The following is a 24,752-nucleotide window of genomic DNA, read 5'->3' on the forward strand; positions in this document are numbered from 1 at the left end:
ATACCGAAGGACTCATCCTGTTCATGTTAAATGTTTTTATTATGGGACTATTTTTCTTACACTCTACATATGGCTCTTGAATTTTTTTTTTTTCTGTTTTGGGTTGACGTAAATTAGTGACTGGTGTTATTACCTTCTGATTTAATATTTTATTTGTTTTCTTTGATTATTTATAATGACTGACGTTTTCTTTTATATTCTTACAACCCTGTAACAAAAGAAGATAATTTTCTTAGCCAAACAAAATTGCACATTTAAGAAATAAAACAATTGGGAGGATATTTTTTATTTCTATGGCTACTCTTTTGCATTATGATATAATTTCTGCTTGGCCCCAAGACTCTGTTTTCATCTCTGAGCAATGACCTCAACTTCAGGTTTTTATTTCTAACCAAGAAAGTGAACATTTTCTGTTTTTCTCTATGTAGACCTTAGCTGAGAATAGCTTAGGTATGAATACCTTGTGTCCATGTTCAGTGAATGACATGTTACAGTTTATACTATCCCTTGAGAATGTCTTTATTTCAAAGAAAAAGGGCTGGCGGTGTAGCTCAGTGGCACGGTCACCGAGTGGCATGTGTGAGGCTCCATCGTGGCCCAGGAGAAATGACATTCGGAGCAACAATTTAAATCTATATGAAAACATTTTCTTTCAGTTTTTCATTGTAAGTGCTAAAGGCTAAATATATGCCTTAATAAGTCATGTTTAATTCAGTCTGTCAAGGAAAAATTCTTTTTTTTTTTTTTTTTTAGGAAAAATTCTTTTCAGGAAAAGGTAGACTTTGCTTTGGTTTAGTTCACAGATAGGTAAACTTGCTGGATTTCTACTTCCAGGCCTATATTATAATACTTCAAAAGACATATTTTTATTAATTCTTTTTTAAAATTTAAAATTTTAAATTTTTTTTTGGTTTTTGAGACAGGGTCTCTTTGTGTAATCTTGGCTGTCTTGGACTCATTTTGTAGACTAGGCTGGCCTCAAACTCACATTGAACCGCCTGCCTCTGCCTTCTGAGTCCTGGGATTAAAGGTGTATGCCACCATGCCCAGCTAATACAATTTAATATATTGTATTTTGATTACGGTCACCTCAAATCCTCTCAGACCTCCATTACTTCCCTACTCCCAAACTGCATGCTTTTTCTTTTTTTTCTTTTTTAAATCTATACACTCCTGGGTTTTGAGCCATTCACTAGGGAGCAAGGTCAATTATCACAAAGAATACTGACTCACTCCCGTGAGCAGCCATCAACTGTTCATTGGTCCTCAGGTAGGGATGGGGCTCATGGACGTCTCCAACCCTATGCTAGAGTTCAGACAGGCTTGATCTTGTGCAAATGTTGAGCAGGCAACCATAGGCACTTACTCTGTGCACTTCAACCAGCTGTGAGTTTCTGTATAGCATGTTCTTTTTTATGGAGCGATATTTGCTCTGGTTTGCTCCTCCATTGACTTGTGCAAGGAAAGCTATCCCTTACTCTTAGCGTGTCCGTTGTTTCCCTTAGTAACTTCTCAGCTCTGCTCCTTGTTCATGGTTTTCATACGGTACAAATGGTGCTGCTTGCCCTTCAGTTTTTCTTCTTGTTTCTGTAAACAATCTGGGTAAAACGTATATATATTATATACCTAATATATATGTATATATATACATATGTATACATATATATCTTGATAGCTACTTTTTTTCTTTGTTAAGTATATTGTCAAAACAGTCAGTAAAACCATGTTCTCTTAAAGAAGGGATATTTTGTAAAATAGAGATGAATATGTTTTTCACAAAAATTAAAAAAAAATTTGTGGCTAAGTTAGCATGCATACACTGAGTCTGGTTTTGTTTTTCTTAGCTTCTAGTCTGAGGAGAGAGATTAAACCAGGAAACAGGTGTCCTATAACTTGTTACTGGATACGGGAATCACGTGCGTGTTAGTACTTCTCAATTTGTATCAGGATTTGGAGCTGCAGGTGAGGTGATATCTCACCCCTGCCCATATCCGGCACCAGCCTAGGAGGCCATGGAAAAGACAACACAGAAGATGCCAACTAGGAAGCCGTGGGGGACCATGTGGCTCTTGGCTGAAAGTCTATTTATCTATGTATTCTAGAGAAGCAAGGGGGGGGGCAACAAAGAACAAAGGCCCTCATTCAAGATAGTCCATTATTAATGGAAAAAGAGAAACGAATCTTTCAAGTTCGTTATGAACTGGATGGCCCTCTCACATCTCCTATGCCCTCCTTCCTTCCTTATCTAACCACACTCATTCTGGTGCCCACGACATTGCTGCTCACCCGCCCGCACTGCCTTTCTCTTCTCATCCTCCTAGCCAGAACTGGCAGATTTCTGTTTTACTTCATGTTCTTTCATCTTTCTGGTGCCTCTCTCTGCTCACTCCTTGTCCTGGCATCTTTGTAAGTGGGTGATGGGATGGGAGGCAGATGCCACTGTAAATTAGAAACGGCCAGGAGCTGGGAGGCCCGAGAACACCATTTACTTCTGAGTTCATGGCATTTGCATCCCAGGAGTTCTCGTTGTCATCTTTAAAAACCTACCCCACTGGGCTGGAGAGATGGCTCAGAGGTTAAGAGCATGGACTGTTCTTTCAAAGGTCCTGAGTTCAACTCACAGTACCCACATGGTGGCTTACAACCATCTATAAGGAGATCTGGTGCCCTCTTCTAGTATGTAAGTGTTTCAGGCAGAACACTGTATAATAATAAATAAATATCTTTAAAAAAATCTATCTCACTGAGCTTCCTGAGGACTGAGTAAAATGATACCAAAGGTGCTTGCTTTGTACATGCTGCTGGTAAGGTCTCTGCCACTTGATTACAGTGTTAAACATTAATAGCTTTGCATATGAAGTGTGTATTTTTTTTTTATTATAGGAATGTATGATGCTTATCTTGGATGAAATAGTCCAGACACAAAGGACAGTTCTTATATGATTCTCCTGTCATGGGATTCTGCAGGGTCAAATGCGTGGAGAGCCAAAGTAGACTGCAGGTCAGTGGGTGGAGGGTGGGTAGCGAGGGGATGGGAATTGTCATCCTGTGAATACAAAGTTTGCGTCTGGGGAATGGGTAGTGGCGGTTGTAAGATGTTCTGGCTGTACTCAGTGAACTGAACTCTGCGCCGAAGCATGATTGAAGTGGGAAGAAGCAAGTGGAAGCCGAGGAAAGCGTGCATTGCAGCACCGTTCACATCAAATGACGGGTGGTACAACCCACATGTTTGTGGGCAGATGAATGCATGTAGTGAATGCCGTGGAATGTTGTTAGCCACACAAGGAATATGGCACTGGTCTCTGCTGTAATATAAAAAACCTTCAAAATAGTATGTTAAGTGAAAGAAGCCAGAGACAAAGGTTGTCTATTGTATAATTTCATGTGTATGGAATATCAGAATGGCTAAACCAGCAGAAACCGAAAGAGTGCTGATGCTTGCTAGGGGCTAGATGGAGGGAAGAAGGGGAAGGCGACTCCTTAGTGGGTGCGCACCTTTATTTTGATTGGAGAAAAATGTCTTAGACCTTGATAGAGGCACAAGATGAATGCCAAGGATTGTCCATTTTAAGACAGCTAAATTTGGTGCTGTTGGATTTGCCTTCAGCAGATTTGCCTGTTGCCCTGGGATTTATACTGTTGGGTGAAAAAGATTAGCCAGGCATGGTGGATCAGGCCCTTAATACCAGCGCTCATGGAGGCACAGGCAAGTGGATCGCTGCGAGTTCGAGGCCAGCCTGGTCTACAGAGTGAGCTTTGGGACAGTCAAAGCTACACAGAGAAACCCTGCTTTGAAAAACCAAAAAACCAAACCAACCAACCAACCAAAGAAACAAACAAAAAGAAAGAAAGAAAAAAGAAAAAGATTGAGAGGTCATGCTGGCCATAAACTAAGTTTCAGTTCAGTTTCTTAGAAGTTAATGTGATTGCACTCAATGCCTGCTCTTTAACTCTGTTTTGGGGACAAGGATGATCCAACAGGATATACTAAGAAATTTGTCTTTTTCATATGACAGTGTGTTCACATCTAAAGGCAACAAACTACACTGGGTTCTGCTTCCCTATGTGGTCCTCAATAGCCGTTTAGGTTTTCATTCAGGCCTTGATAATGGTGCTCAGAGTAAAACTTCCTGAAACCATGAATTCTAAATGTCTGATGATCTCTAGCATTACTTTTTTGGACATCAGATATTTTGATGTTCAAAAAACCAATGTTTCGAGTGAGCCCTTGCCCAGCCCTCACAAACAAACAGACAAGCAACTGGTGTAAACATTGAAACTGTTAGTTTCTGGAGTCAGCAGAAGTAGGAAGGTTCTGGTAAGGAATGCACACTCTGGGGTGGTGGGCCGGGATCTCTGTTTTGCAGCCAGAGCCCAGCTTTGCTTTTATCACTTCAAGATAGTGGCCGTCAGTCAGTGTGCTGCTGAGTGTCAGGGGAACCAGCAGAGGCTTTCTGGGACAGAGACCTGGAGGACTCAGGGCAGGTCCCGGGGATAGGTTGCAAAGAATCTTGGGAAAAATGTCTCGGGGAGGGAGACCCTAATTCCTGCCTGTTTGCATTTCTGCTAGACTGCGGATATGAAAGGAATTGCGGCAGGCCCTGTGGCGACTTGATACTTGGTGGCAAATGACTGAACACTTGTTGTTATGATCAGTACAGGACAAGAATGTCTGGTCTCCCCAGACGATTGTATGGTGTAGCCGGGGTGGAAGCAAGACCACGTAGATGCCACAACCCTCTGTGTGGACAGACATAAGACCCACTAACCAATCGACTGGGGGCATTCAGAAAACTGGCTGGGTACACAGCGATGCACAGAAAGCAACAGCATCTCCAGATGTTGGTTGTGACCGTGAAATCTGAAAAATACGGTACCCTCCACAATAACATAAATCAAAAATCCTAAGAATAAATTTAAGAAAGAAAGAAAGGAAAAAGAAAAACTAGAAAGCTCCACTGGAAGCAATCAAAGAGGATCTAATGGAATACAAACAAATATGGTGCTTTTGGATCAGAAGACAGTAATGTGGCATCGTTTCCCAAATAATTCTACAGGGTCAACACAGTCTTGGCCAGGGTGCCAGCTGAACCTTTTTGTAGAAGTTGGTAAAGCTGACCCTAACCTTTCTTTTTAAAAATATTTTAGATGTGTGTATAAGTGTGTTAGTATGTGGATGTGGATGCCCACCCATTGAGTACCCCTGGGACTGGAGTTACCAGCTGTGAACTGATATGCTCCAACAGAAGAGCAATAGGCAGTCTAAACAGGCCGAGCCATCTTTCCAGCCCCTTACCCTAAGGACCGAGAATAACCAAAGCAGAATGAAAAAAGCACAGTGATGGGAAAGTGTTGGGGGATGGTCTGATGTATTTTGAAGCTAATTACGGCTTGCTGTCTCTCTGACCCAGCTTTTGCTTAATAAAAAGCCATCCACCTGGGCAGGGCAGGAGATAGTGGGGCTAGGAGAGAGAGGGATCCTGGGAAAAGGAAGAAGAAAGTACCACCATGAGGAGAAGGGAGACCCTGAAGGGAAGAGAAGAGGCTGCCATGGCTCAGCTGGAGGAGAAGCACATGGCTGGTGTGGATGGAGAATCCAGCCCAGATGAAGAACAAGTATTTAAGATTATGGTGAAAGTGATAGAAGTTATTAGAAACAGACAACATGGGATTGAGACAAGGATTCCATGCCTGCCCCACTATGGGAGGTAGTTTAAAAGATTAATATCTGCTCTGCCCCAGGGTAACTAAGGCTATTAAAAATATAACAAGTGTTGTGTCTTAATTGATCGCTAGCCGGGCCTACAGGTAATACAGATAATTTTAACAATAAAGACACACACTTTTCAGTGTTGAAACCTCTGAAACCATAGCAGAACAGGCAGCGTGATCTTGGTACCAGGATAGATATTTGTAGAGGACCTTTAATTCAGAGCGTGGCTGTTCTAGCAAGAGATCACATCTAAAGACCTTCTAGGTCTGTGTGATTAGGCTGGAATGCAAACTCGGCTTTAATCCAGGAGACAGAGGGAAGCAGATCTGAGTTCAAGGCCAGCCTGGGATAGAGCAAGTTGCAGGTAAAGAAAAGCTTGGTACAGTGCCTTTAATCCTAAACAATGAAGGTAAAGTTAGTTTGTAAAAGGAAGTGCCTATGTTTGAAAGTGATGCCTAATTGAGTGACAGAAAAAGAAAGTGACAAACCAGAGATTTGACAGAATAGGATAAACTCGACTCTCAGGAGAAGAGGAAAGGGAAGCTACTTGAGGGGCGGTGCAGGGGCGGGGCAGAAGGGGGAGAAAGGGAGAGAGAGGAGTCAGTTTTATTGGGACAGTAAGTAGAGAGATAGGATGCAGAAGGAGAATCAGATGAAGACCAAACGAGCCAGAGAATGAGAGAGGATCCAGAGGTCTAGAAAAGATGGCTGGAGTTAGTTTGAGGACAAGCAGAGCAATTCTGGGGCCTGAGAGAGAAGCCAGCTTGACTGAGTCAGCTGGGTGAGGAGTTTGAGCCAGAACAGCTGAGACGAACCAGCCGTCGGAGCTCAGAAAGAACAAGAAAGGGTGAGCTTATTAAGCAGCAAGTCTCAGAGGCTGAAAACATTCTAGGCCTAGGTTAGATCGTACAGAGGCTGGAAACTTCCATGACTAGGCTTAGGTTTTAGTAGACAGAAGCAGTTAGCATCTGAGAGAACAATTGAAACAGATGATTAAAAGTTCCATTTATAGATAGTCAGGAACTGAACACAATGTGAGCTCAGAAGTACATCTTCACATTATGATCATTAAAAATATTTTATGTGTGGGCGGTTTTCCTGCATGGATGTCCGTGTACCATGCGTATACCTGGCACTTGGGTAGAAGAGGATATTGGAGTCCCTGGAACCGGAGTTACAGACAGTTGTTAACCTCTATGTGAGTGCTGGAGTTGAACCCAGGTCTTTTGCAATAGCAGCCAGTGCCCTTAATTCTTTCCATCTCAGCTCATATGAACATTTTGAACAAGGCGCCGAGGCATCTGAAGGATGGTTATGTGACGTCCTGCGGCAGGATGACTTCAGACCTTAGCCTCACACTAGAGACAACGGTTCATCCAAATTTGATCATAGACTTCAGATGAAAACATAAAGCTAATTTTCCTGGCTTTGGATTAAACATTAGTTTCTTAGATGTAACATCAATAGCATAAAAGATGAAAGAAGAAAAAACTGACATAGAAAATGTGTTTGCTTCAAATCACCATATCAAGACTACAAAGACCAGGTATGGCGGCTCATGCCTGGAATTCCAGCATTTGGAAGGCTTAAGTAGGAGCATTACTTTGAGTTCTAGGTGAGCTTAGTTACATAAACCGGTCCTAACATAGTTAGGGTTACTATTACTGTGATGAATCACCATATCTAAAAGCAGGCTGGGGAGGAAAGGGTTTATTTGGCTTACACTTCCACATAGTCAAACACTGAAGGAAGTCAGGACAGTGCTCTAGCTGGGCAGGGACCTGACGGCAGAGTTGATAATAGAGGCCATGGTGAAGTGTTGCCCACTGGCTGCTCCTCATTGCTTGCTCAGGTTGTTTGCTTGCTTTCTTTTTTTCAGTTCACATTTCTTTTTCTTTAATGTATATTTTAATTATTATAATTTATTCACTTTACATCCCAATTGTTATGCCCTCCCTCTTATCTTCCCATTCCCCCTCCCTCCCTCTTCTGCCTATTCCCCTCCCCTAGACCTCTGGTGGGGGTGGTCTTCCACCCCAACTCTCTGGCGGTAGCCTATTAGATCTCATCAGGATAGCCTGCACTCCTTTCCTCTGTGTTCTCGCTAGGCCGTCTTGCCAAGGGGCAATGACCACCACACATTGGCACCTGAGTGTCTGTCAGAGGTTCAGCACCTCAAGGGTGGCAGAGGTGAGGGGGGCCGTGTAAAGCTACATGCACTGGGACATGCAGACCCGAGAGAGGGAGGGAATGGTCCTCCTGCCAGTCTCAAGATGAGATGTTTGGGGTTTGGACACCCTGTGACCTCACTCTTGCTCCAGGACAGCTCTCCTAGTTGCATGGCTTCCTGGGCCCATAGTCAATCATGATGAATGAACACGTCCTTGATACATGATGAAAATCTCATTTATATTTGTAGCTTATTCAAAACCCACATCCTCTATCTATCTATCTATCTATCTATCTATCTATCTATCTCTATCTATTTATCTATCCATCTATATTTATCTATCTACATACATACACACATATATGTATGTATGAATGTAAGTATTTATGTATATATCTATATCTGTAGATATAGATAGATAGATAGACAGCCAGACAGCCAGATAGAGCCCAACACCGTTTTGTTTTTTGGAAGGTCCACCCCTAGTTGATCTGTGTTCTTGTTACAACTAGAGGTAAAATGTGGTCTTGGCATGATGGATATAGACAAATACAACCAAACAAATGTTCTTTCTGTATGTAGGTTGACACTTAAAAGGCAATAGATAAGCTGGGCATGGTGATGCACGCCTTTAATCCCAGCACTCAGAGGCAGAGGCAGGCAGATCGCTGTGAGTTCGAGGCCAGCCTGGTTTACAAAGTGAGTCTAGGACAGCCAAGGCTACACAGAGAAACCCTGTCTCGAAAACAAAAAAAACAAACAAACAAAATTTAAAAAGGCAATAGATTTTTAGCAAAAAATGTCACAGTAATTCAATGTGGGAAATACAGTTTTTAAATAAAACTACAGCAACTGTAATGGTTTGAATGAAAATGGCCCCACAGGCTCATAGGAAGTAGCACTTTTAGAAGGTATGGCCTTGCTGGAGTAGATGTGGCCTTGCTGGAGGAAGTGTGTCATTGGAGGGTGGGCTTTGGGGTTTTCAGGAGCTCAAACCCTGCTCAGTCTCTCTCTCTCTCTTCCTGTTGCCAGCTGATCCAGATGTAACACTCTCAGCCCCTTCTCCAGCACCGTATCTGCCTATGTGTCTTCATGCTTCTCACCATGATGATAATGGACTAAATCTCTGAACTATAAGCCTGGCCTAATTAAATGTTTATCTTTATAAGAGTTGTCATGATCATGGTCTCTTCATGGCAATAGAAACCCTAACTAAGACAACAACTGAATAATTCTTGGGAAAAAGTACCTCCCCCTGTCTCCCTGCCCCTGCGGACCCCCCCCCCCCGCCCCTGTTTTTTGAGACAGGGTTTCTCCATGCTGCCCTGGTTGTCCTGGAACTCACTCTGTAAGCCAGGCTGGCCTTGAACTCACAGAGATTTGCCTGCCTCTGCCTCCCCAAGTGCTGGGATTAAAGGCATGCACCACCACTGCCTGGCACAACTATCTATCTATCTCTCTTATTTTGAAAATTTATTTGTTTTTTTATTTCTTGAGACAATTTAACAAGGCAGCCCGGGCTAGCCTTGAGCTTGTGATCCCACTGCCTTGCTTGCTTGCGTGCTAGGGCTATAGGCTCAAGCCTCCATACCTGGCTCACCTTATTTCTTGTTTCATTCACCTCCCTAAACATTTACTTCTCTAACTTAAGTACTATAAGGCAGCAAGGTGTACATAAGAGGTACTGTGGGGTTAGCTCTAAATATGTGACTTCTCAGCCAAAACTGACCCTGGCTGGCTGAGACACATGACATGGTTCAGTGATTGACCTACTGAGTCCTCAGACAACCCTGCCGGGCATGTGACATTAATTGACGATTGACCTCATTTGAGAGATAAGAACCAAGTTCAGGAAAGTTGTTTGCATGAGTGCTAACAGCAAGTGATGTCAATGCCACAACCGCAGTGGACTGCCCTGAGTAAGTTGAGATACTGCCATTGTCCCCACTTGTGTCTTTTTCTCACTTGGAACCATCTCCAAGGAGAGAGGAGCTTGTGTAACTTCCCTGTATTTGCAACTCAGAAGTGTGGAAGTCAGTCCTTACAGTAGTGACCGTCAGTAAAGGAGTGGAGTAGAGCTGTGGGCTGGTTTTCCAGCATTCTTTTTGTTTTGATTTGTTTTGTTTTTGGGTTTTCAAGAAGGTTTTCTCTGTATAACAGAGCCCTAGGTGTCCAGGACCTGATTAGTAGACCAGGCTGGCCTTGAACTCACAGAGATCTGCCTGTCTCTGCCTCCCAAGTTCTGGGATTAAAGGCATGCATCACTCTGCCTGGCTTTTAGTTTTCCAGCATTCTTTTTTTTTTATTTTTAAAAATATATTTTATTAATTTATTCATATTACATCTAAATTGTTATCCCATCCCTTGTATCCTCCCATTCCTCCCTCCCTCCCATTTTCCCCTTATTCCCCTCCCCTATGACTGTGACTGTGGGGGATTTCCTCCCCCTGTATATGCTCATAGGGTATCAAGTCTCTTCTTGGTATCCAGCTATCCTTCCTCTGAGTTCCACCAGTCCTCCCCCTCCAGGGGACATGGTCAAATATGGGACACTAGAGTTCGTGTGAAAGTTAGACCCCACTCTCCACTCAACTGTGGGGGATGCCCTGGCCGTTGGCTAGATCTGGGTAGGGGTTCAAAGTTTACTGCATGTATTGTCCTTGGCTGGTGCCATAGTTTGAGCGGGACCCCTGGGCCCAGCTCCGCCCATCATAAAGTTTCTAGGACTCTCTGGATCCTTCTATTTCCCCATTCTCCCATGCTTCTCTCATCTAGAGTCCCAATAGGATGTCCTCCCCTCGTCCCACTTTCCTGATAAGTGAAGATCATGAATGTCTCCAGCATTCTTAAGATAGACATTTTTAGATGTGTTCAATGCAGTGTTTAGAGTTCTGGTTGGAGTCAGTCTTGCTGCCTGAAGCACTGTCTTGATTTTGCTCTATAACATGGCCTTTCTTGCCTGTGTCTTTCTTCTGCTTTTGCTTTTGGGATCATTTCTCAGAGAAATTACTCACTCCAGTAGGATTGTCTAGTCACTGGTCAGATGGCAATGAATGTGGTAAGTGGATGGTGATAGTCTTTGGCAGCCTGTGTTATAACAGTTTCCAAGAATCACAGTTGCAGTGAATTGGGATAATGGGGTCAAAGCCAGAAGAATGTGATTCTACAGCAGTTTTGAATTTGTCTGGTTGGGACAAATGTATTGCCATGTACTGACCTGTAATCTAAAGTTGGATCCTTCTTGATAATTGTCTCAGAAACCTTGAAGGAAAAGAATTCAGGCAAGATCAGCCAACTGTTGGGACATGCCAGGAAGTCAGAGAGGTTCCAAGGCATACCTAGTGTCATGTGCTGCTGACTCATACTGCAAGCTTGAAGGTGGCAGGGCTACAAAAGGATAATTTGCCAGGTCACTCATGCTAAACCTGAGCCAGGAAAGCAAGGAATCCCTTGCACACAGAATATGGTATCTCTTTTTTGTCCAGACTCTTCCAGGCCATCAGAGGAGTGCTGTCCTGAGAACAGCTGGCCTTTGAAAAACAACTCACCAGAGACAGATGCTTCATGGGTGAATGCTTGTCCGCAAGGACCTGCTCTTCTTACCTAACATTGCCTGTAGACTAAGACTTATGAGAAAGCCTTACTATACAGAATCCTATCAGGGAAAGTCAGTGTCTGTCCTGGGAGGCCAGGATAATGCATACTTGAATGATGGCCTAGGGAAAGATATGTGGAAGCAGTCTTTTTAAAAAATGTATTTATTTTTATATGTATGAGTGTTTTGCCTGCATTGAAGTCTATGTGTCACACATGTGCTGTACCTACAGAGGCTGGAAGACAATTTTGTTCCCTGGGATTGGAATTGCAGAGCATTGTTAGGCATCTTGCGAGTGCCGGGAATTGAACCTGGGCCCTCTGGAAGAAGAGCCAGTTCTCTTAACTGTGGGATCCATCTTGAGGATGATAGACAAAGGACAGGTTAATCACCAGCACAGAATTATTCTCTTTCAAACACCTTAGAAGGAGATCTATGAGTGGCATGTTGTACATGCTTATTTTTTTCATGCACTCACATGTGTGTGTGTGTGTGTGCTTGCATCTGTGCAGATATACATTCATGTGTGGAGGCTGGAGAATCATCTAGAGTGTCGTTCTCAAGAACACTGTCTCCTCCTCTGGAGAAAGTCCTGCCCCGGACTGAAGCTCACCAGTGAGGTCATACCTGCCTGTCTCTCGCTCCCCAACACCACCATGCTGGTCATTCTTCCATAGATTTTAGGGATTGAACTTGTGCTTGCAAGTAAACACTTTTACAGTTGAGCGATATCCCCCTTAACCCTTCTTCCTAGTTTTAATGTGAAGATGCTGACTTATTCATCTAGGCCAGCATTGTGCCCTTTGAGAATACGGGAAGTTCTTTATTAGTGCCCTTAAGCCGTGATCGTTTACGGCACCTTGAACTGAGGTAGAGAGGGATGAAATTTGAGGAAGAGTAAGTGCGCGTGTTGTCTTCTGGAAAGGTCATGTGCATTCACAAGGTAGCCAACCTAAGCATACTCTCAGAACAGAGAAGCATAATTGTTACATGTGCCTTTTGGTTGTGTGCAATGGTTTGGAGTCTCAACTGAGCCAATGAAATTGGTCTTTGGCATGAGAGTGCAGTTACCTTAAGGAGTTACTGACTTTTAGAGAGTGTCTGTCATTGTGAAAGGCTGATATCTCCGGAATGAGGTGCACCCATATTTTTTTTAAAAAATTTTTTATTAATTTATCTTGTTACATCTCAATGGTTACCCCATCCCTTGTATCCTCCCATTCTTCCCTCCCTCCTATTTTCTCCTTATTTCCCTCCCCTATGACTGTTCCTGAGGGGGATTTCCTCCCCCTGTATATGCTCATAGGGTATCAAGTCTCCTCTTAGTAATCTGCTATCCTTCCTCTGAGTGCCACCAGGTCTCCTCCTCCAGGGGACATGGACAAATACGAGGCACCAGAGTACGTGTGACAGTCATACCCCACTCTCTATTCAACTGTGGAGAATGTTCTGCCCATTGGCTAGATCTGGGTAAAGGTTTAAAGTTACCACCTGTATTGTCTTGAGTTAGAAATGATCATAATGAGTGAGTTAACCCAGAAGCAGAAAGACTCAAATGGCATATACTCACTTATATTTGCATACTAGCCCAAGGGGCATGTCCCTCGAAAGTCTTCACTTACCAGGAAACTGGGACAGAGGGGAGGACATCCTATTGGGACTCTAGATGAGAGAAGCATGGGAGAATAGCAAAGAAGAAGGATCCAGAGGGTCCTAGAAACCTACACGTAGAACATTATGCACCCATCTTTTCATCAGCAACATTACAATGCCAGTCAAGATAGTCAAAATACTTTAAATAACTTTATTCTTAAATTTAACAAGCTCTTATTAGAAATGCTTTGGTATCAATACAATAAAAATATATTGGTTCCCCCAACCCCACTGAGTCATGTCAAGTAACTGGAAAAGTTAGCATTTGCTGTCCCCAGTTTTTTCGGGGGCTTTCCCCCACAAATAATGACTAATATTATTTATTGGCTTACTATGGGTTTTTATTATATATATTTGGACTTTAAGAACAAGAAATAAAGTATTCAGAAGAGAGAGTGTCAGGCATTTCTTGGCTTCTTCTTCAAAGGCTATTCAGGTGGCACTATGGCTCTCAGATCACCTTTTTCCCCAGCTTGGCCATTCTTATCCTTAAAGCTGTAGATTAAAGTTAAAAAAAAAAAAAAAAAGAAAAGAAAAAAACGAGTTATGAAAGAATCACAATTTTTGCTCTAAACGACCATTTCATAGAAGGCAGGAAAGTTGAGAACATACCTCAGATGGTTTATCCAACAGCGTGAGCATTGTTTTAGTAGCACAAAAAGATAGTAGAAATAATGAGCTATGGTTAACTTAAGGCAGGAGTAGGTTTAGAACTAGGAGGGACTAGCTGGGCGTGGTGGCGCATGCCTTTAATCCCAGCACTCGGGAAGCAGAGGCAGGCAGATCACTGTGAGTTCGAGGCCAGCCTGGTCTACGAAACCCCGTCTCGAAAAACAAACCAAAAAAAAAAAAAAAAAAAAAAAAAAAAAAAAAAAAAGAAAGAAAGAAAGAAAGAAAGAAAAACAAAAACTAGGAAGAACCTATGTCTACAAAGGTAAGAAAATGAGCAGAGTAAATACATTATAGGTGGATGCTTTGTAATTTTGCTACCAGCCTCCTCCTCCTCCTCCTTCTCTCTCTCTCTCTCTTCTTTGTGTCAATGTCTGTCTTTTGTGCATATCCTTAGCTATGTACTAATGAACAAAAAGGATACTAACACTTAAACTATATTTAGTGATTGGATTTAAAAAAATATTAAGTTTGATTGTCCAAAGGCTCTCTGACCTTTGGATATGCAATGACAAGAATAAATTTATGTATGAAACGATGTGAACTAATAATCAGCATTAATGTGCAGTTTTGCTTTTGAATGGCAGGTGTACCTTTGAGTATGCTCTACTGCGGATAAAGTATTGGCTGTAGAAAACATTTTTAAAATGTAGGGGTGAAATTTATAGTCCTCCTTTGGTGTCCTGGTATTATGCTTTAATAGTTAGGGCCTTTGGGTATAGCTGCCTCAGTTATGTTCCAAAAGTTGTAAGATGCTTTGAAGGCACTGAGCAAATGATTATTATTAATTATGTAATATTACATTTGTGTGTTAAATGGCCCAAGAAGCAGCCATTTAGCTAATTGCACAATTTTGTTTTAATGAAACAATAAAAGGGCAGACTTGTTGTTTTCCCCTGTCTCTATGCCACACATTAGTTACCCATTAACCAAAGAAATGACCCTATCTCCAAAAGGCCTTTTACAAAACTATGACCTGCCACTGTCATGAGGCTATTTTCGTCGCCTTGCTGCCTCAGTGAGATAGTTTCATTTCAAGGAAGGTAAGAAGCATGGCTTGCCTTTGAAAGCGTAGAGGAGTGATCACGTCTAATGGCAAGACCAAGTTCAGGATGTGCTGAGAGAATTTCCTTTGCTCAGTCAGCAGCATGGGTGGGCTCTGTTGCTGGGGGTTGCTGGGTGGCTGACCTCTGAGCAGGAGCCTGCAGTCCCACTGCAGAACAGGTAGGGCTACTGGGAAGGGTTGAGGTTTTGTGACCTCTTTCATTACTGGTGCAGAGAGAGAGAGAGAGAGAGAGAGAGAGAGAGAGAGAGAGAGAGAGAGAAAGAGAGAGAAGAGAGAGAGACACAGAGACACAGAGAGCAGGGATAAGGGGTGGGGCTGGAGAGGTGGCTCAGAGGTTAAGAGCACTGACTGCTCTTGCAGAGGTCCTGAGTTCAATCCCCAGCAGCCACATGGTGGCTCACAACCATCTATATTGTGATCTGATGCCCTCTTCTTCTCTGCCTGAACGTGTGCATACAGGCAGAGCACTGATATGTAATAAATAAATAAATAAATAAAATAAATCTTTAAAAAAGTATGTTTTAAGGCAGGCACAACATCCGTAAATAGAGGTGACGCTGTGTCCAAGGGACACACAGCGACATCAGCTAGCACCAGCTTTCCTTCCCTCCTTTCTCCAGGCCTGAGGCAATGATCCTAATTCCACATGGAGTGGCAGAAGAGCATGCCCAGGCCATGTAAGGAGCAGCCCCCCAAACAGTGTGCCCTCAGGTCTCCTCTTTACCCCTCTTTTTCTCCTCTTCTCTGATCCCAGCTGTCTTTTCCTACAACCACTCAGACACATAGTTTCAGCTGCTTAAACTTAGTGGGAGAGAGATTTGTGTTTCATCCTCATCCTCCCTTGACTCCTACTGGCAGTCTCTGAATCAATGATGTGTGAATGCTCCAGAGCTAAATTTTTTCTTCTTCTCTATCTCGAAGTATCATCAATATCTCTAAGCTCATGGAACTGAGCTGGGACAAGAACAGGTGTGTGAGGCCTACCAAAGAAAGCTAGCTGTGTAGCCTATGTCGTCATCGTCGTCATTGTTGGGGGCACTGGGATCTCATGGAAAGCTTACTGAAGCCATATAATAGTGGGTGTGTCTGGGCTATGTCATGCTTATACAAGCAGACAGACATGAGATTACCTAAATTTTCTATCATGTGTCACAATGCTCAAAATTTTACTAAAATAAACTGTAGATGACTCATGCTACATACACTTTTTTCAAGTTAAAAACTGCTTATGCATGTGTGTGTGTTGTGTGTGGTGTATGTGTAATGCATACCACTTAAATTTATTATTATTTTTTAATTAAATACTATTAGTATTTAATAAGCAATCTGTAATATGATAAAGGAAGGACTTAACCAGTGGGTCTTTAAGTATTATAGACCCTCTCTCTTCTCTCTCTCTCTCTCTCCTCGTGTTGTTGGGTGTGGGTGGTGTGATATGAAAAGCACAATATACAATGTACTTGTGAAATTAACAGTACATAGGTAGCTATGTGCTTAATGATACAGAAATGGCCCCTGAAAGCTATGATAATCTGATTGACGTTATTTAAAAACCTATTCAGACTAACACCTCCACTCTAATCTATATGATGAATTGGAAGGCAATGATGAAAATAATATCACATGAAAGGTAGGAATTTGGAGCGTTCTCTTTATGAGATACCTAGTTGATAACAAGACTTGTATGGTACTTTGAATAGGTTTTCCTGTTTTCAATAATTTTAAAGCCCAGTAGCATGATTAGTTGTCTGGAAAGTTAGGCACTTCCGGTCTGTCTGTTTTCTTGGAGTAAAGTGTTAACATGGTTAGGAGAGAAGGAGTCAGGGGTTTGGGAGGAGCTGCTAACACCCAAGATCAAGACAGGAGTTTTTGTTTTTTGTTTGTTTGTTTGTTGTTTAACATTGGTCATGCCAATGGATCGACCATAAGTAGAGCGATCCTTTTCTCGTGTCTCATTTATTGTTTTAAGAATGAATTTCACCCCATATTTGACCACGTCCCCTGAATGGGTAGACCTGGTGGCACTCAGAGAAAGGATAGCAGGCTACCAAGAAGAGAACTGATACCCTATGAGCATATACAGGGGGAGGAAGTCCCCCTCAGTCACAGTCATAGGGGAGGGGAGTAAGGGGAAAATGGGAGGGAGGGAGGAATGGGAGGATACAAGGGATGGGATAACCATTGAGATGTAACAAGAATAAATTAATAAAATATATTTAAAAAAGAGTGAATTTCAAAGGAAACATTTGACCAGCAAACAAAGCTCATTCTCCAAAAGGGACTTAGCCTCTGCATTTTTCCATTGTTGGGGAACACTACTCCAGATCCCGAGGAAACTATATGACTACCCTCTACCCAAGAGGGTAGAAATTCTTCAAATGATTAAACTTACAGTGGGTTCACTTAACTCAAGAGCTTAAAAGAATGGAAGAATGTCCCCATTATGGTGTTATTAGCAACACAAAATTGAGCTCACGGTTTGATGAGAAAGACATATCTCGAATGGTATCGGTCCTGCCACACTTCTATTAAACTATTAGGTTCTACTTGCTGGGCAGGCTACCACTTAATAGTTACGGCTTTTTAATGAACATTCTTCAATTAGCAACATTTAAAATTACCTTCTATTTCTACCATTTAGAGCCTGTGCATGTGTATAATCTGACTTGGATTTTTAGCTAAGGTAAGCCCAGTTATTCTAATTGTGTTTGTCAGATCCTTATTCATATTTTCTATAAATGATAATCATTTGCTATATTTGAGTGATGACAAGGAATTTGAAATTGAGGAGCTGTCAGTTTGTACAAAAAGTGTTACAACTACTTTTGAGTCAATGTTAAAATAGCTAAAGAGATAAAAAGCCATAAAAACTTCATAGAGAACGAGAAATGCAGCTATATAGAAAATCAAAAAAATAAATATGCGAAGTTGGAGAAGACTATGAGAAAATTGAGTCATAGATGATGCAAGATAAAATAGCATTCTATTTTTAAAGTGTAGAAAATTAAAGAGCCAAGGTTAATAAAATTATAAAAGTATAGAGAAAGGAGATATGGCAGAGTAATAAAATGCAAAGAAAATAGTATGTGTCTTCTATTTTCTTGCAAAATTAAGGCTGCTTGTTAGCTTATGTGTAAAATGTAAGTCACAGAGAGGCACAGGCAAGTAGTTGTCGTTGGAGTTTGCTGGGGAAAATGTTTCTGATGATCAGCACATCAATTAGCAACCCCAATTATTCACATATGGTATTGCCCTCTCACAGAAGACACATTTCCAGTAGCTGAAGGGAGTCAATGCAATATTAAAACAAAGCAAGGCAGAGTTTTCACTTTCATTATCTTTTGACGTGACTTACGTTGCTCTGCTGATAATTCGGATTAGCGTTAATAGAAGCTGCCAGTGCGTATTAGTTAATGAGGAGGTCTCAGATGCAGAAAGTCGGAGCGTTCCTTAACACAGAGAAGACTGTCACATGAGTAAACAGCAGTGGCATGCCTTGTCATTTTTATTACCTGTTAAAGAAGGATCCTCAGTCCCATCTCCAGCTAGTGGAACACCCGGGGGAGAGCGGTGGGCAGGGCTGCCTAAGCGTTCCTCTTGCTCTTTCAGAGATATGGAATTTTTGTGGGGAGATTTATGGTTGGTGTTTTCATGAGGACTAACTTCCGATCGCTTTCTGGGAAGTGGGGTTGGTTTGGCTGGCTGGTAAATCTGCTTGCAGGGAGCTACGGGATGGTAGGACGGCTTCTCAGCTTGTCCTTCATTCTCCTCCCCCTCATCATCAATCACGACCAGCTCAGCATGGATGACCCCGTCATACCCGGTCAAAAGCTTCTTTTCTTCCTCATTCTCATCTGCTTGTTGATACCCCATGAAAATCATCGTCACAGGTTCTGTGTCATCCACGTCAGAAGGCAGAGAATGAACGATGTTGTATCTGACATCTTCTGCCTCCTCCTCCTGGCAAGCAGGCGAAGAACTCTGGGGTCGTGACTTCCCAGGGCTTGCTCTGTTGGGGCTCAGTCCCATCGTTGGAGAAACCTCATGTTCATTCTGCCTGATGCTGGATTCTTCCCAAGGAGTCTCTGTCCTCATTTGCCGGCTGTCGACCGTCTCTTCTGCTTGCTGCTGAACCATTATTGATCGGGGCTGAGGTGTTGGCAGTCAGGTTGGCTTGAGTGGGACCATTGCTTCTACGCTCTGAAAGCCCATCATTCATATTGTATGTGGATTCCATTGCACGGTTCCCCAGTCCATTAGCTTTCATCATTATCCTTTCTTGAAAGTTTGGTCCAGGGCTTACTCTTTCTCTGTGGAGTCATGGGCCTGCAAAACGGATTGGCATACACAGGCTCATGGTACTCTGTGGGTGATTTAGAGTTCCTCTCTGAGGCTTGCCTTAGGAGATCCTCCACCTCGACAGGCGCGAGCCCGTCGGTGCCATTGTAGGTTGTGTTCTGATTGGAGCTGACTGCGTAGACGGACTTCTGTCCGTCGTCGTACACCTTTATTCCCGTACTTTTAAAGTCATCTGATGGGAGCGGTATTGAAGACAGAACAACGCTCTCTCCAGTCTTTAAATCTTTTTCAACTTTAATTTCCATGGCATACAAAGCTGTTAAAAGGCAAATTTAACACAGGGTTTATACCAGTTTCTCTTATAAACCAATTTCTTCACTTTTACATCCTTTGATGGTCTTTTAGATGGCATTTAAAAACGTCTAAACCGGGAGGTGGTGGGTGCACGCCTTTAATCCCAGCATAGGGAGGCAGAGACAAGTGAATCTCTGTGAGTTCGAGGCCAGCCTGGTCTACCGAGCAAGTGCCCGTACAGCCAAAGCTACACAGAGAAACCCTGTCTCAAACAAAACAAAACAGAACAACAAAAACCCAACCCCTTAATCCTGGTTTGGGTGCTGGAGAGGGTCCTGGTTGGAGGCCTGAGTTACATTCTTAGCATCCATGTTAGGAGACTCATGGCCTCCTATAACTCCATCTCCAGGGCATCTGAGTCCCCATGGGCAATCACTCCAGCCGCTTCCCTTTTGTCTTCCTAATTAACACCACTTCCAAGTAGATGAAGGGTTTAAATAAGAGCAATAGCAACTGTCCTGAGACAACTGATCTGGAGGTGACTAGTGGTCCACGGTAAAGTCCCCTGGTCCAGGCAAGAGCACCGTGGGTGGATTCTTAACAGATGAAGGAAACAGTGTTCTTTGAAGAATTAGAATGTGCCGGTGCTTGCTTGCTTTTGGTATATTTTTCTGTAGCTCATTTTGTATTTCTTGTCTCCTCTATTGCGTGACATTGTGGCTTTCCCTGGGTACCCAGTTAAACCTGCAAGATCCCTACCCATCTTCTCCCTGCCTCACATCTTTACCTAATTTTTTTCTGCATTGCCCTCCCTAAATGGTTAATTTAGTCAATACCTACCATGAACTTGGTGTATAGTAGTCACTCATTAAATATCTGTTGAATGAACACCTGCAAACAGAGGATAGCTTCTCCTTCAACTCCAAGATTCAGAGCTTTCCTCTACGAGCAAACCTTCATTTTCCCAGTGGCTTTAAAGTATTAGCCTCATGAAAATCATTATTCCATGAAGATCGATAATGTCTGACCTTCCCAAGGGGATGTTTTCACTTACAAATGTCTTAGTAATTTAATATCTACTGGGTGAAAACTTTGAGCAGAGAAGCTTTAAAGCATTTTTATTGTTGTTGCCTGTTTCAGGCCTTATCTTACTTGTTCATGCTTATTTTGGTAGGGAGCAAAATGCACAGAATAAAACTTTACTCTCATTATCCCTAACTGTGAAAGACCTACGATCCATCCCATAGTCCAGGGAACTTTATAAATGGACTTTTGCCTTAACCAGAAACATAAACAAACTGTGAAGACCTGGTATAAAATTTGAAATTGAGAGGGCCAGGGATATGGCTCGGTGGGTGAAGACATTTGCTGCCTGAGGACCTGAGTTCAATCCCTGGTGTCAACATTAAAAAAAAGTTAGATGTGATGATATTCACTTATTCTTAGGTGAAGTAGGATTCAGAGCCAGGAAAATCAGCCTGAAAAATCAGCCTGAAACTTACGGGCCAGCTGCCTGCAGAATGCTGTACACTGGTGATGCAAGAGAAACCTTGCCTCAGACAAGTCAGTAACAAAGAAGTGACCCTAGAAAATTGTTCTCTGCCCTTTATGTAAATGCCATGGCCTGTGCTCATCCACATTTACACACCCATCCACCATACATACACATCATAATCTTAAAAGAAACCTGAAACTGAGAACATGCCATTGGATGTAGGGTCTCGAATACCTTTTCTATTTTGATCATCGTCATCTTGTCCTTCATTTCTTTCCTTTCTTAATCTGGAGGGTATGTAGGAACTGGGAAGGTCAGGGATATTAGCATAGATATCCTCGATTGACTCTGTAAAGTTGATATGAATTCAAAATCCATGTAAGGTACTTCTAATAGTGAGACAAGGCCAGTGAACTTACAAAAATATCTTGCTTCGACATGAAACAGGCTGCTGAAAAACATACCTTCTGGGGTTTCTTCCTTTTCCACCTTCACAGACTGTAAGATAAAAGATTTCTGTGATGAACTTAGTTTAAAGAATAAAGATGTAAAGCAGCAAAGGATTATGAAGCACATATGCTTGTGTATTCTTTTGAGAGGGATTCGTAGTTTACAGCTGAGTGACACTCACTCTTATTATGTCTTCTGTAGTCCTCTCGATCGATTTTAGCTTCTTTAGAATTGCCTCTTCATTGGCGGAGATTTGCAGTTCAGCCTTTTCAAGATCTTGGATTTCTTTCTCAAGCCTGACAATAAAAAGGATACATCCCTTATTGTGTAAGGTCTCAGACACATCTCGCTTACATGCAGACTCAGGAGCCAGGCATCTTCCCAGCATGTAGCATCCCACTGAGCATCACAGATCTGCCCCAAGTACCACACATCTAATGTGTAGAAGGCTCCAGCACTTTAATAATTTTCAATCCAAGTCTGCTTACTTTTATTTATTTTATCTTCTTCTTTTTTTTAAACACAGGGACCTCTGAGGTATAAAAGTTCATTTTGATTATCATTTGGATCGAAGTGTCTGCAAGGGCATTAATGGAGCATACCCGTGTGTGTGTGTGTGTGTGTGTGTGTGTGTGTGTGTGTGTGTGTTTGTGTGTTATTTCCAGGGAGATGTAACTGAGATGAGGCGACCCATCATAGCAAGGACTGAAGACCCAGACTGAATGGAGATGGGAACGGGAAAGAAGCTAACTTAACAGAGGGGCACCGACATCTCCCCTCTCTTTTCAGTGTGATCAGCTGTTGCAATGCTGTTCCTGATTCTGTGCCTTCCCAGCCACAATGGACTGTGTTTCCTCAAACCATAGGTCCCAATAAATCCTTCCTGTTTTAAGTTGTTTCTTTGTCCCAGGGGTGAGAAAACGACTAGCACGTTAGTGAAGCATTTGGCTTTGGCCTCATTACCTTTGCTGCAATGACTAATTCTGCTTCCACACAAACCCGAATAATTTATTTCATAAAGAGACTCCTTAGGCTGAATGTGATGGAGCAGAGTTGGTGACCGAGCTCTGGAGGCTGAAGCAGGAAGACTGAGGGTTTGAGGCTAGCCTGAGATACTAACAACATCGTTTCATAATGAAAGAAGGAGAAAGGGAGGAAGCAGGGAGGGAGGGGGAGGAGAGAGATGGAAATTGATTAACCCAAGGAAATGGTACATTTGTAGTTACAAAGTTATTTAATTTTTTCTTACACAATCTCCGTCTATTTGGAAAATAGTTACCATTATTAAAGTTGACTTAACACAGATATTTAATAAGTAAAATCCTTGCATATTCTTTTTTTTTTTTTTTTTTAAAATAGGGTCTCACTGTATAGCTCTCATGTACTGCCGTACTGGAACTCATTGTGTAGACCAAGCTAGCCTAGGACTTATAGTGATTTGCCTGCTCAGCCTCCTGAGTGCTGGGATTAGAGAGTGTGCCACCATATCCCGCCCTTGCATATTCTAAGATAAAAAATGACACTGTTTTAAGCTCCTTGAGCACTGTACTATTTTCAATAGGGCAAAGAGATGGAGAAATGGAGAGAATCCCAATATGACAGTCTCAATTGTTTCTGTATGCAGAGTGTGTTTTCTGTGCTGTGCTGGTAGATGGGGGGTGGGTGGGTGGGTATGTTTCCTGATAGTGCACAAAGGAATTGACAAGGAGACACGCTTGAAAATGGACTGTTAAACACACTGTGAACTCATACCAGCATTCAGGTGAGCTCCAGGACCTCTGCTCTGCGTGAGGCCACAGTATCTGACAGTTGTAGTTACTAAGGCAGGCCCCTCCAGCCATGAAATACATGTAGTCTTTGCCAGACATTCTGAACTCGAAAGTCAGCTGCCTCAGAGGAATTGCTGATCTGATGTAGCAGCTGGCCCAAGAGAGGACAGCTGTGGACATTCATGTCAGCTAACATAATTGCCAGTTTTTTTTTTGGCTTCCTTCTTGGAGACGGCCATGGGCCTGGCTGCTCCAGAATCTTGGGTTATTGTCACACCAATAAAAATCCCAGGATGTGATTATCTTAGGTGGTCTATCATTATTTTAACTTCAGGTTCTGATATTGATGCTGCCTATGGCCATTTGCAGGCCATATGTAGACGAGGAGGTTTTCTGGAACATCATACAGCTTCAAATGAATTATAGCAGCCCTGGTTTCTTAGGAGATTCTATTGAAAAATTTCTCCAGGTCTCTGGTAGTATTTTCTCATCAGCAGAATTATAAAATGTATGCTGAATTATGAAATGTGTGTTGGTCCAGTTTTGGTAGAGTAAAAACCACTAAAAAGCTATAGACCTGGATTCTATAGCCTTTGCTATACATGATAGTCAATTTCTTTAACCTCCTCAAAAGGCAACTTTGCACTGTGCATAATTAGAATAGCAACGATTGCCTTGTTCAGTTCAGATGTTAGGTGACGGTAGAAGAGATGATGGGTGTGAAGGCCAGGTCAACGTGGCAGGTGGCAGGTAGCAGGTAGATGGTGGCAGGTGGCAGGTGGATGGTGGCAGGTGGCAAGCATAAGGCCATTCATGAGAGAATTCTCAAGGCTTTCAACAGCACATTCTACCTTTGTTTCCCTTTACTACCTACCTAAGAGTTCTTTCCCAATATGTGTGTTAGACACAGTATATAAAGGAGAACCTGAGCTGGGTGTGGTGGTGCATACCTATAATCCCAGCACTCAGGAGGTAGAGGCAAGCAGATCTCTGTGAGTTCAAGGCCAGCCTGGTCTAGGACAGTCAGGGTTGTTACACAGAGAAACCCTGTCTCTAAAAACAAAACACAAAAAAACAACCACAAAAAAGGAGAATCTGGGTAGAAATGAAGGAAGTTCAAATGACTACAGACTTGACTCTCAGGACCCAGGTAGGCCTGAATTCTGCTTCTTCTGACACCTTCCTGTGTGACCCAAGCCTGAGACTCATCATTGTCTTCATTACTTTATGTCTCCACATGAAATGTTTATTTAGTGTCTTCATTGTAACAGGAACTATTCTATATGATATTACTATGATAGTAAAAAATGGAGAGATTGGCATTCTATTAGGAAACAAGGCATTAATACACAGGCTGGCAGGGTTGTTCTGTGAAAGATCTGATGCAAAATGTTTTAGGTTTATAGTCCGCATACGGTTTATGTTATTTATTCATTTATTTCTCCCTTATTTTTTTCTGTATAACACTTCACTTGTGTGTGTGTAGCATTCCTATTTGTGTCCACAAAAATACAGACCAGGGGGCTAGGTATGGTGGTGCATGCCTGTAATTCCAGCACTTGGGAGGCAGGGGCAGGCT

The 24,752-nt window shown here is 42.4% G+C and overlaps 2 protein-coding genes across 3 annotated transcripts in view; both read right to left on the reverse strand.

Annotated features, from left to right (window-relative positions):
* LOC127206709 (palmdelphin) overlaps positions 1–24,752 on the reverse strand; it is a 96,065-nt gene that overhangs the window by 33,482 nt on the left and 37,831 nt on the right. The window lies entirely within an intron of this gene.
* LOC127206107 (palmdelphin-like) lies at positions 13,508–23,357 on the reverse strand. Its single transcript, XM_051165403.1, is given in 8 exon segments — positions 13,508–13,626; positions 18,379–19,028; positions 19,030–19,170; positions 19,172–19,481; positions 21,189–21,302; positions 21,419–21,452; positions 21,586–21,700; positions 23,266–23,357. Coding segments are annotated over 8 exon segments (1,500 nt in total). The 3' UTR covers positions 13,508–13,582.

The sequence above is a fragment of the Acomys russatus genome, chromosome 23 (assembly GCF_903995435.1).
Source record: "Acomys russatus chromosome 23, mAcoRus1.1, whole genome shotgun sequence".
NCBI lineage: Eukaryota > Metazoa > Chordata > Mammalia > Rodentia > Muridae > Acomys > Acomys russatus.